The following is an 18,530-nucleotide window of genomic DNA, read 5'->3' as shown; positions in this document are numbered from 1 at the left end:
CCCCACAGTGGATTTCTTTGTACGGGGTAAGGATGACGATGGTACATTTCAGAAATGAAGGTGATGTAAAGTCAAAAATTGAAAGAAAAATTATTTAGCATGTGGCATTATGAGACACATGCAAAGTAGTCCAATTTGGGGGGTGGGGAAAGAAAGGAGGAAACATCCTTTCCTTTCATGGTACTCTGCTGTAAAATTCGACCTAAATTTAAGATCTGGGGCTTAAATTTCAAGGAGCAACAGAAAAAAAGGGGAATTTCTCAAGGTCTCTGCTTTTGGACAGGGTACACTGTAACTATTTTTTAAGTAAGAGGAAAAGTACTGGGTGGCAACTGGGTATGCCCCAGCCCTTCAAACTGGGCACCCCCCTGCTTCTGAGAGTGGGGTCAAGCTCTTTCCAGAGCTGACTGGGGATCAGGAAACTCCCACGAGAGTTTACTTGGGTGCTTGGTTTCCTTAGCCCAGGCTTGCCCTGTTTTCACAGCAATGTTTCAGATGTTTAAAAAGGAAAGGAAGGAAGAAAAAAAGGAAGGGAAAGAAAGAAAAAGAAAGAAAGAAGAAAAAGGGAGAAAGAGAAAGAAAGAAGGGAAGGAAGGAAGAAAAGGAGGGAATGGGAAAGAAAAAAGAACATTGCCTTGGGTGTCAGAAGATGGAATTTGCAGTTTGAATCTGCTTGGCCACAAGCCTGTATTAAGTATCTACTATGTGACAAGTACTGTGTGCTAAGCACTTATAAACATCTCATTTGAGCCTCACAACAGTCCTGGGAGGTAGGTGCTCTTATTGCCCCCCTTTTACAGATGAGGAAAACTGAGGCAAGCAGAGGTTAGGTGTCATATAGTTAGCAAACATCTGAGGGCAGATTTGAACTCGGGTCTTCCAGACTCCAGACTAGCCCACTGTCCACCCAGCTGCCTCATCGGATCAGAGGCTGGCAGCCAGAAGGGACCTTGGAAGCCCTCCATTTTGAAGATGAGACACCTGGGCACTGCTGAGATGAAGTACCCACCATCACACAGGTGGACAGACACAGAACCAGGATTGGAATCCAGGTCTGGACAGCACGGCCCTGCCTCTGAGGGCCTCAATCTCCTCACCTGTCAAATGGGTCGCTGGACTGATGCCCTCTGAGGCCCCTCCTTGTGCTGAACCTCATTCATTCTCACTGCTTTAGAACTAGAATAAACGGATTATTTCCTAATTGTGTTTGACTTGTGCTACTGTTAATGAGGCATGGACCAGTCTGGATGAAATTTGCCGCTTGGCTGGGTAGAAGGCAGCTAGATTTCCTGATTCAAATGGAAAAAGCAGCTTTTAGCAAGATAATGCCCTTGTACTGTTTAAGGCCACAACTTTCCTTTCCTTTCCTTTCCTTTCCTTTCCTTTCCTTTCCTTTCCTTTCCTTTCCTTTCCTTTCCTTTCCTTTCCTTTCCTCTTTCCTTTCCTGGGAAGCATTCAAACACGCCGTCAGCGGAGACATCATGCTCAATCACTACACACGTGGTTTTGGTCACCCTCCCCTTGTAAAGATCTTGGCTCAGTTCTTTGGGAAACTGCTGGAACAAGACTTGGATCCTCTAAAGAATGTGCTTGTTACAGTGGGTGCCTATGGGGCCCTCTTTTATGCTTTTCAGGCCCTAGTGGAGGAAGGAGATGAGGTCATTCTCATTGAACCCTATTTTGACTGCTATGAGCCCATGACAAAGGTGGCTGGTGACTGTCCCGTGTTTGTGCCACTATGACCCCCATGAGCCCATGATGGCCAGTTGATGTCCAGTGGTGACTGGCAGCTAAATCCAGCTGAGCTGGCCTGCAAGTTCACTCCTCGGACCAAGACCATCGTCATTAATTCACCCAACAACCTTTTGGGCATGGTGTTCAGCAGAGCAGAACTGGAATTAATAGCAGAGCTGTACAAAAAACACAATGTCCTGTGTTTCAGTGATGAGGTTTACCAGTGGCTGGTGTATGATGAAGAGAAACACATCAGCATAGCCAGCCTTCCAGGAATGTGGGAACGCACCCTGACTATTGGCAGTGCAGGAAAAACTTTTAGTGTCACTGGCTGGAAGGGGGGCTGGGTCCTGGGCCCAGATCATCTCATGAAGTATCTTCGGACTGTTCACCAGAATTTCCTGTATCACTGCCCCACACAGGCCCAGGAAGCTGTGTCTTCCAGTTTTGAGCAGGAGCTGCGGGTCTTTGGTCAGCCCGAGAGCTATTTTGTCCAGCTGCATAAGGCTATTCAGAAAAAGCGGGATCACATGATGCAGCCTGCAGACCATTGGCATGAAGTCCATTGTCCCTCAGGGCATCTACTTCCTCATTGCAGACATCTCCACCTTCAAGAAAAAGATGTCCCAACTCCCTGGATCAGAGGGGGGGGGACTATGACTCTAGATTTCTCAAGTGGATGACAAAGAGCAAGGGCTTGGTGGCCATTCCAGTCTCAGTGTTCTACAGCTCAGAGCAGAAGAAGCATTTTGACCACAACATTCGGTTCTGCTTTATGAAGAATGACTCCACTTTTGAGGCCACGGATGACAAGCTACAGCAGTGGAAAAAAGAACTAGAATCCTGATTTCTGCACCAGCTCTCTCCCATTCTTCCTCTGGCTCACTTTACTTGATTGGACCATTCCCCCTCTCTCCATCCATCCTTTGTGCTTCAGGAATTCCCAGGTTTGGGGGAAGGAGGAGGGAAGCTCCTTAACTAGGGCCCAAGTCAGACAGGGATAAAAAAAGAGGTCTTCCTTCATTCCCTTACCTACTACTATACTTCAGTGAAAATCTGCTCTCCCTTTTATTCTGGGATTTGGGGACCTAGGAACTTTTATCTACCCAGCACCCCTATTCCCATCTGTGCAAGAGGAAGCATTTGGCTTGGTTAGCATCAGGGTGTTTTTTCTCTGGCTGGGCTCTCTCTAGAATGTCCCTCCCTCCTTTGTCACTACTTCTTTTCCCTGTTGAGTGATAAAGTAGGATTTTCCTCCTTACTGTGAACACCTGAATCAGCCACCCCCCACTGAGGCATGGATACCAGCCAGGCTAGAAGTCACCTGAAGTTTACAAGGACACCTGACATCTTCCTTTCATCCCTTCATGGTCCCATGTTGCTGTAACTTATCTTGGTTTTTCTTCTTTCACCTTTAAGGGGCTGGGTCAACTGCTAGGCTGCCTTTCACAGCCAGCCAATCCTTGGGAGGATCCCAAGAGCAATTACCTCAAGCCAAGAGCCATATTTTGCCCTTAATAAGGTTTATTGCACCTTAAAAAAATCGCTTAAGTGACTTTCTCAGGGATACACAGATAGTAAGTGTCTGAGGCTGAATTCGAATTCAGTTCTTCCAGATTCCAGGAAAAGCACTCTATGCAATGAAATACCTAGCAGCCTAGATCATAGTTTTAGAGCCAGAAGGAGCCTTAGAGGCCATCTAGCGCCACCTTCAATTATAAAATTAGAAGAGGAGACTGAGGGTCAGAGGGGTTGATTTGCCCAAGGTTAGAACTTGAACCTAGGTCCTCTGCCTTTAAAGTAAGCACTCTCACCACTAACCCTTCTGTGTCTCCAGACCATCCTCAGCCCAAGTAGAGAAGCCCCGCACCCGAGTTGTCTCAATATATGCATTTGGATTTCATCAGTTCAGCCCACTGCTCCAGAACCATAATTCTGCCAGACAATGGGTTAGCGATCCTTCCTGGTTTGGTTTCATGTCCAGTTTGAGGATGCTCAACATTTTAGCCTGTCATATTCTTCTGGTGATCAGAGAGGAAAGTGTCCACACAGTGCTACCTCTCTGATGACCAAGGCAAGCCAGTCAAGATGAGAAGTGTGTGGGGCTGGATTTGAAGACATCCTGACTATGATACTGACCACCTGTGTGATCTTGGGCAAGTGGAGGCACCTCTCTGGGTTCTGCCGTCATCCAGTGCTGGCTCACCCTTCAAGCTTTGTGAAGAATGCAGGTATGATAAGCATCTCAGCTCTGTCTCATTTGAGTCATTGATAAAAACTTTAGCATTAAACAGTTCAAGACCAAGGACAGATCCCTGGGCCACCTCACTAGGGACCTTTTTACAAGCTGAAATAGAACTGTTTTGGATTGCTCTTTGGGTCTGGTCCTTTGATTAGTTCTCAGTTCGCCTATCTAGCCCAACTCCCTTCATCATGTCCAGGAGTACAGCATGTGACTGATTTACAAATCTTTCAGGTTTGCAAAGTGCCTTCCCCACAACAATCCTGTGAGGTAAGCAATGTACATTTGATCATCCCCATTTTGCAGATGGGGAAACTGAGGCTCTGTAACGTAAGTTAAAACTCAGAGCCAGGATTTCAAGCCAAATCTGACTCCGAGTGGATGTATCCACTTTGCCAGAGTGGAAAGTAGCATGGATATACATTTAGATTAGCCATACCAAATACTGCACTTTTCAAGGGGTGGGAGGTAGGCAGGAGGATGAAGCAGAGGAGACAGAATGGAGTCGGAGCAGTGGGAGACACAGTGAGATGCAGTGAGCGGTTCTTTTACCTTTGGGTGGAGCTCGGCGGTTGGAAAGCCCTTGCAATGTGAATCGCTTTCTAGCAAGAGCTGAGCGCTCAAGGGTAAGGTTGGCAGAAGCATCAGCTAGGAGAGAGAGGCAGAGGGGAAAGAAATAAGGCAGGAAAGCGCAAATCAAGAAGCTCGGGGGACAGAGAGGGCTTCAGCGGGACAGCTGATAAAGGCAATAGGGAGCAGGTGCAGGTGCACAAACCTTCTTCATTTCAGATGAAATTGAGACTTACAGGGTGCTGGTCAGCAGAAACGTGCAGGACTCAAGGACACTAGGCTAGCTACCCGCTGTCCAGAAGAGAAAGGGGGAAAAAGAGAAAAGAAAATGGGGGAAAGAAGAGGAGAGGGGAAAGATGAGGGAAGAGAAGAGGGAAGACGAGAGGAGAAAGGAAAGGAAGAAAGAGGGGAGGGAACAGCAGAACAGGAGTTTTTGCTTTTTTTGTTAAAACATTGCTTCCTCAGTCTTTGAGGAACTGAAAGGACCAATTTACGCAGATTAGAATTATTATTAACTGACACACACACATACATATATGTATATATACACGTATGTATATATACATGTATGTTACACTTCTAGGCTTTCTAAGCACTTTAAACGTTCTGAGGTCGGTCCTCTTTTTATCCCTATTTGACAAATGTGGAAACTGAGGCTCCAGGTGGCCAGCTGATCTGCTCATAGTCACAAAGCTAGTAAGCTTCAGGGGTGGGATTTGAACCGGGGTCTCTCTGACCCTGAGTCTAGAATGCTATCCACCACTTTCAAAACCTATGGTCTTACCAATAGGGAATGCCAGATCATTCCGAATGCAGAGGAACTCTTAGGCAAATTACCATGTCAGCTTATAAATGACATGAGACACCTACTGAGTCTCACCTAGCTAAGGACTAGTAGAGCCAATGGAAGAATCTGATTCATTCTCTGACTCCCTCCACCTCCTGGAAACAGGTGTGGCAGACAGAGAGACAGAAGGGTAGCACCATTCAAATTTTACAAACAGAGACCATGCCATGCAACTTGTTCAGGATTTAACAGCAAGGAAACAAAGGGGACTTGGGCCAGCAGCAGGTCTTTTTACATGCAGCCCAATGAATTATCTACATATGATGATTTATTTAGTAAGCAAATTAACCTTTTTCTTAAAAAAAAATTTTTAGCCTAAAGTACTCTTTTGAGACCGACATCATAAGTATTGTTCTGTCATGTCCGACTCTCTGTGACCCCATTTTGGGGTTTTCTTGAGGGAGATACTAGAGAGGTTGCCATTTCCTTCTCCAGATCCTTTTACAGATGAGGAAACTGAAGCAAACAGGGTTAAGTGATGTGCCCAGGGTCACACAGCGAGTAAGTGTCTGAGGCAGGATTTAAATGACTTTGCTGACTCTAGTCCTGGTGACAGATGGGAAGGACCAATCTTGCTTAGCCCAGAGAACCTCTTCAGGAAGTTTCTCATAGAGTGATGAAGTTTCTTGGTCTCAGCAACTTTTAAAAATCATCTACCAAGTGACAGAGGGGAACCAGCCTTAGTGGAGGGTGTGTACCCACAAGGTTGAAGTCACGGATCCCTAAAGCATTGAAGTTGTACCAACTAGTCCCAAAGAAAACTGCCAAACTGGTTTTCTGGGTGAGCCAGGCAAATTGGTGGGTTTTGTGCCAAATGCAGGGCACAAATCACCAATAAAACCCAAACTGACAATGAGTCCTGACAGTCCTGGCAGGCTGCATAATTAAGAAAACTACGTCCCTCAGGGTGCTGACACATCAGTACTCTCTTGAATCCACAGCCTCCTTGATTCCTGGCATTGCACCCCTTCTACCCCATCTCCCAACCCCAAGACTGAGCATTGACTCTCCCAGCCCTCAACCAGTGCTCTTTCCTGGCACTTAACTCTGCATTCATTTCACTCCCATCAGTTCTCTGACCACTGGGTAAAAAGCCCATTTTCAGCAGCACTGTTATCAAGGGTGTAAATCTTTGTAAAAATCAGATTCCCATTCTGAGCACAAGCAGGTAGCTTTCTATAGTTTCCCCAGTATGATTGAAGGGAAGGAGGGAGGGTTACATACCAAAGGAAGGCAAAGAAAAAAGGACAGGAGCTTGGGAAGGTGGGTGTAGCAGTAAGGAAGACCTCATTTAAACCTTTGAAGAGGACTGAGGTCTGTTCTGGGAGGAAATCTGTGTATAGATCTGAATCTCTAGGCCAGGGGCTATTAACCTTGTTTGCATGATGGTTTCTGTTCGGCAATCTGGTGAAAGCTATGGAATTCATAGGTTTCCCTTCTTAGAATAATGTTTTTAAATGTGTAAAACAAAATACATAGGATTAAAAAAATCATATCAAAATGTGGATATCAAAATACATTTTTTAAAACCCCAACAACCAAACCCCAAAAGCAAATCCAGCAAGATTAAAAATAAACATCTCAGATTAAGGACCCCAGCCTAGACCATTTGAAAAGATGAGACTCTTTGCTTCTTTGGGCCTCCGTGTATAACATGAAGGGGATGTTCTGAGCCCCATCTCCCCCTTGATAAGGCAGGTTCCCTGACACTGATATTGTGTGATTTCTTTTCTTTGTATCTCCAGAGTTTGGTATGGTGCCCGGAACACAGTAGGCACTTATTAAATGCTTGGCACATAGCAGGTGCTTAATAAGTACCTGACATAGAGTAGGTGCTTAATAAGTGCTTGTTGACTAGAATTAAATTGAGAAAGAAACACGGGATGGGTTTAGGCACAGCCTTACTCTGTCTCAGCCAAAATTTAATTAGGATTCAATGTGATGCCTTTGACAGGTAGCCCCAAAGGCTGTGCCTGATTCTGGAAGGTCCTACTGAGCTGAGAAAACTCCATGTACTGGCCTACAATCCATATGCTGGGCGTTCCAGAACTTGTCTAGACAAATTTCAAGAGGCTTCTTATGGGATTAGCCCCAGAGTGGTAGAGTTTTTTGATCCCAGGAAATCTAGTGAGAATTTCTGCTACTCTACATGTGACCAGATCTCAAGACCTTTTATCATCCTGGCTGTCCTTTTATGTTCTCCTGGATGCCAATGTTGTGTTCTTGACCACAGGCTGACTTGAAATGACCATCTCTGCCTCATCCCCTTAAGCTTAATTCCAGTTCTCTGTATCCTTTGGCTCAGCCTGATTTGTATCTTAATTTGGTTTTAATTTTTTAATTAAAAATTTTATAAATACGCTCAGAGACCAAATACAGTCATTCAGATTGGAACAATCTAGTCTGAAAATGATCTTGAAGAATGGGATTAGAGTCTCAGAGCTTTAGTTTCCCCATCTGTCAAGTTAGGTGGTTTTCTGAAATGACCTCTGAGGTCCCTTCCAGGTCAAGACCTGTGATTCTCTGTAAACCTCATTTCTCTGGGCCTCAGTTTCCCCATCTGCTAAATGAGAGGGCTGGACTAGATGGTGTCAGAGCCCCCTTCTAAATCTGTGATCCTATATCATTTTAATTTCACCTTAAAAAATATCTCTGCAAGGACCCATATCCCAATGGGGGAGATGGGAGCTTGGCATGACAGTGGTGGAGGGGGCAGGAAGTGCTTGGAAGGGACATCAGGACAGCTGGGAGTGTTATCATAGACTATAGTGCAATATGGGCATGCTGGGGGGAAAGAAGGGGCAGAGCTTAGCTGGCTACTGGCAGGTTAGAAGGGCTGACCATCCAGCAGAAACAGCAGAAGTTAAGGAAGCAGGATAAAGGTGACATCTAAAACCCGCTCCCTCAAGACGAGACTGACTTTTCAGTGCCCTCCTGTCTGCAGCAGCTCAGGGAAAGGAGAAAACCTTGCCTCCTTCATTTAGTCTCTGTGTGACCTTGGACAAGCTGCTGTACATCCCTGGGCCTCAGTTTCCTCCTCCATTAAATAAGAAATCCAGACTAGATGACCGCTGAGAGATTTATCATTTGTTGTCTTCAAAGACATTTTATGAATGTCACAGGGAGGAACTATCCATAATCTACAGGTTGGGGAACTGAGGCATAAAGAAGTCACAAGATTGTATGTATCTATAGGTCTAGACCTGGGAGGAACCTCAGGGCCCAACCTCTCATTTTATAGATGGGGAAACTGAGGCAGGGAGAAGGCCAAGTGACTATCAAAAGAGATAACATAAAACATGCTTTGTAAACCTTAAAGCACTACATAAACGCTATCATCATGATCATTAATAATCACTGTTGTTGTTGTTATTGTTGTACGAGGTTACGCAGGTAGGCAATAGGAGAGCCAAGATCTGAACCCAGGACCTTTGACCCCAGGACCTTTGATTCCAGATACAGTGCTTATCCCGCTGCCCTTGTTAGGCAGCTAATTAGTGACAGGGAGGTCTCATGTGTGTTTAGAATCGAAGCTTTCACAGGTTATCTAGTCTGAATGGGTTGCAATGGAAAGAATGCCAGATTTGGCGGTAGAGAAGCTGGGTTCGGATCCTGATTCTGCCATTTTGGTACCATCTGCCAGTCCTGTGCAACCTTGGACAAGCCACTTGACTTCTCTGGGCCTCTGCTCTCTCCTCTGTAACAGAAGGAAGCTGAACAAGATGGCCTAGGTTACATCTTCTTCTGGCTTTAAATTTGCAATCCTAGAGAGCAGTCACTTTGCTTTACAGTGGGGAAGCTAAGAGAGGGTAAATTGTCCAAGGTCAAAAGGGGATAAATATCATTATTCTAAGCCAAGGTGTCTGATTTCCCGTTCTTTCTCTCTTGAACCACCCCAGATCCTAGAGCAGGGGTGGGGAACCTGCCACCTTTCAGTCAAAAGGGCAGACTTGAGGTCCTAGAAGGCCACATGTGTCCTCAAGGCTACAGATTCCCTTCCCCACCTCTCCTCCCCCTGCAAGATCTGGGAAGAGGAAACCCAACAAATCTTGAGTCTAAGTGGGACCAGAATTCAGTTTCCTACCCCAAAGGATTCGCACATGTTGGTGAAAGTATTAAACTTATTAAATAATTTTATTAAACAATTATTATTGTCTCTCCAGGAAAAAAAATGCATCCACAACACACTTTTAAGTTTAATCTGCATTATTACTATTTTTTTTAGATAACCAACAAAACAAATCAAGCCCTGATTTGTGGCATTTGTCAATTAAATTAGCAATTGATTTGAGCCTAACCAGGAAGAACCATCACCAGTACAAGCCTGCCTGGTCTGCACTTTTCTACCTTCCCTCCAGAGAAGGCCATTTCTTTTCAACATGAGTCAACCTAAGGTCTAGTGTTACCCTCACCTAATTCAACCGGAATAACCAGTTGGAAATAAATTCATTTTGCCTCATAGATGGCAATAACCCTGATGATTTTTCCAGCTTTTTCCCCACCCAGCTTAATGGCAGGCCTAGAATTTAGGGTCAGGGGTCCCTGGCACTGGTAATGTTCACCAGTCGGGGCTCAGGAACAGAAGGTGCCCTTACCTCGGTCCCGCCCCTATGGGCCCCTTACCTCGTTTTTGCCTGGTGCTGTTGGGACTGGGGTTTTGGTTCTTGCTGGTAGAAGTTTCTAGTCCCGATGACTCAGGCTTGGTTTCATAAATACCTGCTGATTTTCTGCTGTACCTTCAGAGAAAGAAAATAGAAGTCAATAGGAGAAAGTAGGAACGACCCATGTGTGTGTACCCTTGGACCTTTATGTAGCATTCACAAAAGAGCATCACCATCTAAAAAGCTGGACTATTCAATGCAATTCAATTCATAGGATTACAGTTTTGGAGCAGAGGAGAGACCTGAGAGGTCATCAAAGTCCAACACCCTCATTTTACAGATGAGGAAACTGAGGAAGTACCAGATCTAGGATTCAAACCTAGACTCTCCTGACTCCAGAGTAAGTCCATTTTCCATGGTCCTATGTTGTCTCAATTCAATTCAACAAGGACTTTATTGCCTACTTAGGATGTCCTAGGCATTGAGAGTACAAAAAAAATTAAATAGTTCTTTGCCTGAGAGAGGTCAAGACAAATATGTAGACAAACAAATATAACTGTGGTCCAATCCACTTTATAAAATTATAAGGTGTTAGCAAAATTACCACTGGGATAGCTGGTTTGGGAGTCATTGGAAGTCTGAAAGGGCTTTCTACCCCCTCCTCTTACAGATGACAAACACAACTGCCCTAAGTCTGAAAGAGGCATACCCTAACATCTCAATGTCTCTGTTGCCTCCCTTTTGTAAATGGCTCTATTTGTAAATGGAGTCATCTGAAAGGGCTTTGGGGGAAGAGGAGGCTGAGAACCTCACAAACTCCAAAGTCTGAGACCCTGGAATTTTGACAAGTTGACTGGGGGCCTCAATGGATCTGGAGATCCTCTCATCACACCCCTTTCCCCAAATATACACAGAAAATAAATAAATACAAACTATTTGGGGTAGAGTGGCATTAGCAATGGGTGGAATTAGGGAGAGGCTTTCCTGTAGGATCTTGGCCCGAACATAGGAGGGAGCGGTAAAAGACAAGAGGTGAGTAAGGGAAGGTGTTCCAGGTATGATTGATAGGCTGGGCCTATCAGTGTTGGAAGATGGAGGGTCAGGTATAGGAAGAAGCTGGTCTGGCTCAAACATAACTTTGGCAAAGGGCATAATGAGTAATCAGACTAGAAAGATGGGCAGGCACCAGATTGTGAATCACAAGCATACTGGATGAAGGGCTGACTTTGGGGTTCTAGCTGTCATTGACCTAGGGCAAGTGAGGAGACAGAATATTATCTCTGAGACAAACTGCCATTTTCTGACACCTACTGTTACCTTCATGGTTGTGTTTACTTGTTCTACCTGGGGCTGACTTCAATGGCTTTTGACCATTGGTCCAAATGCCTGCAGATCTCTGCCTTGCCCAGAAGAACTCAGGCTTGTCAAGAAAAAGCATCATGGGGGCGGCCAGGTAGCACAGCGAGTAAGAGCACCGGCTCCAGTGTTGGAATGGCCTGGAGATCGAATCTCGGGCTCAGACACTTAGCACCCACCCAGAAACACCTGGCCATGTAACCTTGAGCAAGTTACTTAACCCCAATTGCTTAGGGGTGGCCAGGTGGCTCAGCGAGTAAGAGCACCAGCTCCAGTGTCGGGATGACCTGGATCAAATCCGGGCTCAGATACTCAGCACCACACCCAGAAATAACTGGCCGTGTAACCTTGAGCAAGTTACTTAACCCCAATTGCTTTAAAAAAAAAAAGCATCATGTACCATTCCTTCTGTCCCCAAGAGGCCTCCCTCCCTTAGGGCCTTGTTAACTGTCCCTGTGGTGGTTCTATGTTCTGTGGAGGCAGGAATCTGACAATTATTTTGAAATTCCTTTCCAGTACTGAAATCCTAAGATTCTTGTACAAAAGGGCACAAGTGTGAACCTAACATTATGGGCACCCAAAACAAGTGGCAAGAGTGAGACTCCGTCTCCCACTCCCATTTCTACCCTCTCTGAATTAAAATGGAGCTTATTCAGCTTGTCATGAACAACAGCGATAGTGATAGTCAGCATTTACATTTTAAGGTTTGTGTGAAAGCCCGCTACATATGTTATCTCATTTGATCCTCATGAAAACCCTGGGTAGTAGATGCTGTTATCAGCCCCATGTTACAGATAAGGAAATTGAGACAGAGCGAAAAGGAGTGACCTGCCCAGGGTTACCCAGCTAGCTAGGGCTGAATTTGAACTCAGGTGTTTCACACTACAGGTCACTTAGCTGCCTCGATGCTGTGCTATGGACATTTTGGAATAAACCAGTGAGAAAAACTTTTAGGGGAAGGATTTAAACATTAGGAGACTAAACACTAAATTAACTACCCTTTGATATTAGGTGGTACAGAGTGGGGTTAGGAAGGGACCCATAATGTAATAGAAAGATCATGAAGTCAAAGACATGGAAATTTTTTTTTAAAATAAGAAATATACTTCTTTCAAAAAATCACCAATATGGAAATATGTTTAATATGATTGTATCTGTACAACCTATATTGGATTGCTTGCCATCTTAGGGAGAGGGGAGGGAAGGGAAAGGGGGAGAAAAAAAATTTGGAACTCAAAATCTTATGAATGTAAATGTTGAAAACTATCTTTACATGCAAATGGAAAAAATAAAATACAATTGCGTGTAAAAAAAGGAAACACAATGACATGAAAACACACTTTAGGTCATTGATAAGAGACCCCCCAAACATCTTAGATTACCAATTTGGCAAAGATGATAAAAGACAGAAAGAAGTAATGTTGGCAGAACTGTGGACAGACAGGCAGACTCCTTTGTGGTTGGTGGGAGCATGAATTGATCCAAGTCTTTTGGGGAAAACCTTTAGAATTATATGAGAAAAGTAGATACATTCTTTATACTCTATGACTCACTGATTCTATGATAAGTCACATACCATAAAGCAATTAAAGACAGAAAGAAAGGTCTCTAGATAACAGAATATTTATAGCAGCACTTTCCATGGCAGCAAAAAAAACTGGAAATAAAGTAAATGCTTATTGATTGAGGAATGACCAAATGTGTGGATAAGAATGTAATGGAAAATGATTATGCTTAAAGACAACAAAAAAAACAGTGTTGGAAGGGCAAAACTAATGCGCTGTTCAGAGAGCTGTTGATTCAACTATTTTGGAAAACAATTTGGAAATTTGCCAGAAAAGTGACTGTCCACGTCCTTTGACCCAGCAATGCTCTATTGCTAGGCATATACCCAAAGGAGGTCAAAGACCAAATGAAAGGTCCATCATCATCATCATAACTAACATTTGTATACCACCTACTATGTGTCAGGCACTATAAGTGCTTTACAATTCCTATCTCATTTGATCCTCACAAGAATCCTGGGAGGTAAGTGCTGTTTCTTCTCCACATTTTTACAAAAGAGGAAACGGAGACAAACAGAGGTTAAGTGACTTGCCCAGGGTCACATAGCCAGGAAGTGTCTCAGGTTAGAATGGACTGAGGTCTTCCTGACTCCAGTACTCTATTCACTGTGCCACGTAACTGCCCATATAAATTAAATATTCACAGAAGCACCTTCTTTTTGTGGTAGCAAAAGGGCTAGATACAAAGTGGATGCTTCCTGGACAAGATTTCAGCCTGGAAGAGGTAGTTTGAAGCCAAGGGTCCCTGTCCTACTTGGAATGGGCAGGGGAAGCCTAGGCTGGCCTGGAGGCTTTTAGGATTAACTCAGAGTGCCTGGATGCCGGTTGGAGCCCAAAATGATCTGCCCTCTAGGGAGGCCAACAGATCTCTGGAACTGGCTCAGATCCCCCAGAAGCAGCTACACTGCTCTTCCTCTCTCCTCTTCTCCTCCAGCACTGAACTTTTGGGAGAGTCTTAGAAATTCCTGGTTCCACCATAGGCCTTGGGTCAAAGGCTCTCTGAACTAAATTAGCATCCTGATTAAGAAGTGTTTGGGAAATTGGGCTATCCCAAAGGAGGAACCCAGGAACACCCAAAAACAATTTAAATAGGGTTTGCTTCTAAATCCAAGAGATATTTAAGCAAACACACCCAGGGCTGCCCGATTTGAGAACATCCACTTAGGTCAATGTAAATTTTCTGTTTCTTTACAGCTCAGGATGTGGACAGCTCAGATCCTCATTATCAGAGACAAAAAAATAAAATACCAATTGTATCTATATCTATAGAGGGGAGTATGATGTAGAAAGAATGCTTAGCCCAGTGCCTATCACATAGTAAGTTCTATATAAATGTTAGCTATCATGATTAAGATTACATGGTCACATATGGGTTTAAGGAAAATCCCTTTGGCAGCTATTCGGAGGGCTGACAGAAGTGAGTAGATAATTAAGAGGTCATTTCAATAATCTGGGAGATTAAAGAGGGAGAGAAAGGGATACATGTGAGAAATGGGAAGATTTGTATTGAATAGGTGGGGAGAAGAAGATTGAGTGGGAGATACACCAAGATTATCAATGTGGGAGACCAGAAGGATGGCAATGTCTTCAATAAAAATGTAAACTTTTGGAAGAGGGGAACATTTGGGGGAAAGATAATAAATCCAGTTTTGGACATGTTGAGCTCAAGATATCACAAGTACATCCAATTTGGAATGGATATAACTAGCGTTTTGGGATTGAAGGTCAGGAGAGACACCAGGGCTGGATATGTAGATATGGGAAACGTGCACAAAGATGATAATTAAACCTATGGGAATTGATGAGATGACTAAAATGGGGCAGAGAAAGAACACTCACAGTTGGGGGACAGAGGGCATGATCTGGAGAACAATGCAGCCAAGGAGATGCAGGAGTAGTCAGACATTAGGAGGGGAACCAGGAGAGATTAGTATCATGAGAAACCAGAGAGGAGAGACTCTTCAGGAGGAGAGGGTGATTAACAGTGTGAAATACAGCAGAGAAGCAGAAAAGAGGGAGGACTGAGAAAAGACCGCCAGCCTTAGCAATTAAGAGGACAATGGCAACTTTGGAGAAAACAGTTTCAATTGAATGATGAGTTTGGAGGCCAGGCTGCAAAGGGTTCACGAGTGAGTCAGAGAAGAGCAAGTGGAAACAGCAAGTATAGACAGCTTTTTCAGGAAGTTTGGATGAGAAAGGAAGAAATATAGGATAATAGTTCAAGGGGACTGTAGGATGTAGTGAAGATCTTTTTAAGAATGGGCGACACTTGGGCACTGGGTAAATTAGTTTACTGAGAGAGGTTAAATATTTGAGAGCAAGAGGATAATTGAGTTTGCCTTCTGCTAAAGAAAATGTGAGGGAATGGGGTCAAACATATGTGTAGAAGTTTTATCCTTGGCAAGGAGAAAGGCCATCTCTTTGTCAGGGACTGGAAGAAAGGAGAAAGGGAGGAGAAAGAAGATGAAGTAAACTGGTTTTGAGATGAAGAAATGGGAGAGGGAATGACTTCAATTTTCTCAATAAAAGAGGGTGCAAGGTGAGAGAGAGACAGAAAGACAGAGACAGAGAGAGGAGATTGGGAGTTACAGGAAGCTTGGGGAAAAAAAATGAGGGCTTGGAATAACTTCTGTGGATAATAGGATAGGGAATCAATTGGGAGAGGAATAAAAGGACTTCCTTGCAGCAGTGAGGGTCCAGATGAAATTGGATAACATGAATTTATAACATGCCCCTTAGAACCATTATGTAATTTCCTCCAGAGTCATTTGGCAGCTCATCAATAACAGCAGAGAAAGTAGGTGGTGAGGGTAATCCAGAGTTCAGATTTGGCAAGAGTATCTGAGGTTTAAGGGAACTGAGGAATTGGGAGGCTAGGAAGTTTGAGGAAGCATCAGTGTGAACATTGAAGTTTCCCATTACAAGAGTAGAAGCTGGGGAGAAGAAGATGGTGAGTCAGATGGAGACTGTCTTGTAAAAGGCTGGTGAATGACCTGAGGGTCAGTATATAAGCTGCCATGATGTGGATTGGGTGGAAAATTTTGATAGCAAGGATTTCAAAGGTGGAGAAGAAACTGAGTGATGTAAAGAGAGAGTCTGCAAGTGGAAAATAAGGAGCATCTGACCTCTCCTTTAAGACCTCCTTTAGGGGTATATATATATATATATATATATCCACATATTTGTCTTTGTGTCTATCATTTATCTATCATCATAACTATATATATATATTTGGATCTCGGCCCAAGGACAGAAGCCATGGTATCCTTTCCTAAGGCTTATATATGCTTTTATAGCACTTAATAATAAATATTTGTATCTCTAGTCTGGAGAAGAAGGAACAGCATATTCCCAAATAGGGATCTACATTCTCTTACTTCAAGTGAGAAGAGTCAGACAGTGTCCGAGGAGGGTCACGGATAAGCTGCTCGTGTTCTCAGGAGAAAATGAACAAAGAGGTAAGGACAAAGGAGAGCAAGAAAAAAGGAAGGGAGGGGGAAAAATGGAGGAAAAAGAGGAGAGAAGAAATGGTGGAAAGGAGTCAAGCACCACTGAGATACTCAGTGGCTCCTTTGTAACACAGAGCTTGCCCTCTTTCTTATGCCAAGAAGGAAAACAGAAGTGAGGGGAAAAACCAAGGAGAATCAGGCCAGTGTTTCTGTTGAGGTCTTAAGAGAATTCCCCAGAGTGTCAAGTTCATTTGAGAGGTGGGGAATAGTCCTGATCCACAAAGACAGCTATGGGGGAGGGGGCATCAGTTCATCACAACATGGCAGTGACAGCCAGAATGGAAGTTTAGTATGTGAGGGCTGGGAGAGACTTAGGGGACGTCTAATCCAAACTACCCATTATACAGTTCAAGAGATTAAGGCCCAGACAGCTCGTTGTCCAGGGTCACCTAGCTGGTCAATGGCAGAGCCAAGAACAGACCTTAAGCATCCTGATTCCTAGGCCAGGGTTTAATACCGGGAGGTTGAATGGTAAAGGAGGCTTCCAGAAAAAATATCTCATTTCCCTGTGGGCCATATGTATAGTACAGATAGACAGGGCTGCTTATGTGGGTGGAGAGTGGGTGGGACTGAGGCAGAAATGTAACTAGCAATTTCTGTACCTGGGGCAATATTAAGAAGAGGAGATAGGTTCATCTGGGATGTGGCTGCCATCAAGAGGAGTGAAGGGGGACATGGGAAGTGTACCCTAAGCTGCTGAAGGGGAGGAAGGACACCCTGCCATGAGGCCACTGCTGCTGCCATTGTGAGGATAGCCCAGAAAAAAAGGAAAAAGAGCTCCCTGGAATGATGCCATCATCATCACCCTCTAAACATTTCCACCCTAGGAAAAAACCCTGGTTGCAGCTCTGTATCTTTTAGGGAGGCTTTCTTTGCAAAGTCACTGAAGCCACATATTAAGTAAGACCTGTTATGAAGGGAAATGCCAACTTGTAGCAGAGCTGGTGTCAATAATCGCGAAAAAGAAGGAAAGACCCCAGCCAAAGACAATGGACTGGCTGACATCAGAGGGACACATTGTGTGGCTCAGGGACTGCCATGTGTTCCCACAAAGCCCAAGCCCAAAAAACTGCCATGTTCTAAACGGCAAAAGGTCCAAGAAACTGCCGAGTCAGAGCGAGCCATAGCACGGCAGGGGCTGGGGATGACACAATGTCTAGATGCTGGGCAATGGAAGCAAGGAGTGGCAAGGTCCTACTAGGGGGGCTCTAGGGGATCCTCTCTGAGCTTCCCCCCATACCTCCTGGTCTTCTACTCCCGTGGTCAATGGGTAAGACACCTGGGTAGAATTTCAGCCATGGGGAATCCTTGCCTTATTCTGATCTAAGACGGAATCTTAGGCTGCTTAAGTGAGACAGAGTGATGTAGAAACTACTCAGATGGTGTCTGCAACAGGAAGGCAAAAGATAGATCATCAAGGAAATGAACAAGACACCTGGAAGGAAGGCCAGCATGTTGGTGCATCAAAAGAATAGGGAAGTTCAAACTGCATCAGATGTTAAAAACTGAAACAGAGGGGGAAGTACCCACCTCTGAGATTAGTCAGTGAGAAGGAAGTCAGGACATTTTAAATTTACTTTAATAACCTCTTGGTTCATAACACTGTCCCCTCACTTCTGCCTTGTAGAATCCCTGCTGTCCTGTAGGACAGCTCAAGTGTCTGTCCTGCTGCCCACCCCCCAGGTCCCACCCTTCTAAGGCTTTGTTGTTGCTGCATTTATTTTACACATACATATTTTTATGCATGTCTCCCCAGTTGGAATGTAAGCTTCCTGAGGGTTCATTTTTTTTTTTCTTGTCTGTGTTCAACACAATGCCTGGCACATATGTCAGAGTTTACAAAATGCTTGTTGATGGATCAAACTTTGATCTTTCTATGTGGTCTTTATTTTCATCTTCCATGCAGTCCAGTGTCCTGGGCAAGGTCTCAAGTGTCCATTCCAGATTCACCTCACCATCCTTTTTGAAGGTGCTTATAGAGGAAGAACTAGCCCAGAACTCAATGTCCCTGAGGCTATAGTGGAGAAAAAGTTTGGGGGAGTGGGAAAAAATGCAGGTCTTGAAGTTGGGAAACCCAGGTTGCAGACCATCATAGGACCCCCGAGC

General features: G+C 44.3%; 1 protein-coding gene and 1 pseudogene across 2 annotated transcripts in view; one reads left to right on the top strand and one right to left on the bottom strand.

The window, feature by feature from the left end:
* Positions 1–18,530, bottom strand: part of MCF2L2 (MCF.2 cell line derived transforming sequence-like 2) — a 348,809-nt gene that overhangs the window by 22,579 nt on the left and 307,700 nt on the right. For both annotated transcript variants that reach the window (XM_069104786.1, XM_069104785.1), the window contains exon 26: positions 10,017–10,129. In XM_069104786.1, the coding sequence (XP_068960887.1) occupies positions 10,017–10,129 (113 nt within the window). The remainder of the gene's footprint in view (positions 1–10,016; positions 10,130–18,530) is intronic.
* On the top strand, positions 1,430–3,348 carry LOC138174440 (kynurenine--oxoglutarate transaminase 1 pseudogene; annotated as a pseudogene).

This window comes from Petaurus breviceps, unplaced genomic scaffold, assembly GCF_028583685.1.
Source record: "Petaurus breviceps papuanus isolate PSGF00001 unplaced genomic scaffold, PetGlider_PUasm1.0 688, whole genome shotgun sequence".
In the NCBI taxonomy this organism is placed as follows: domain Eukaryota; kingdom Metazoa; phylum Chordata; class Mammalia; order Diprotodontia; family Petauridae; genus Petaurus; species Petaurus breviceps.
The sequence above is the reverse complement of the archived record's forward strand: the minus strand, read 5'-3'. Positions and strand labels throughout refer to the sequence as shown.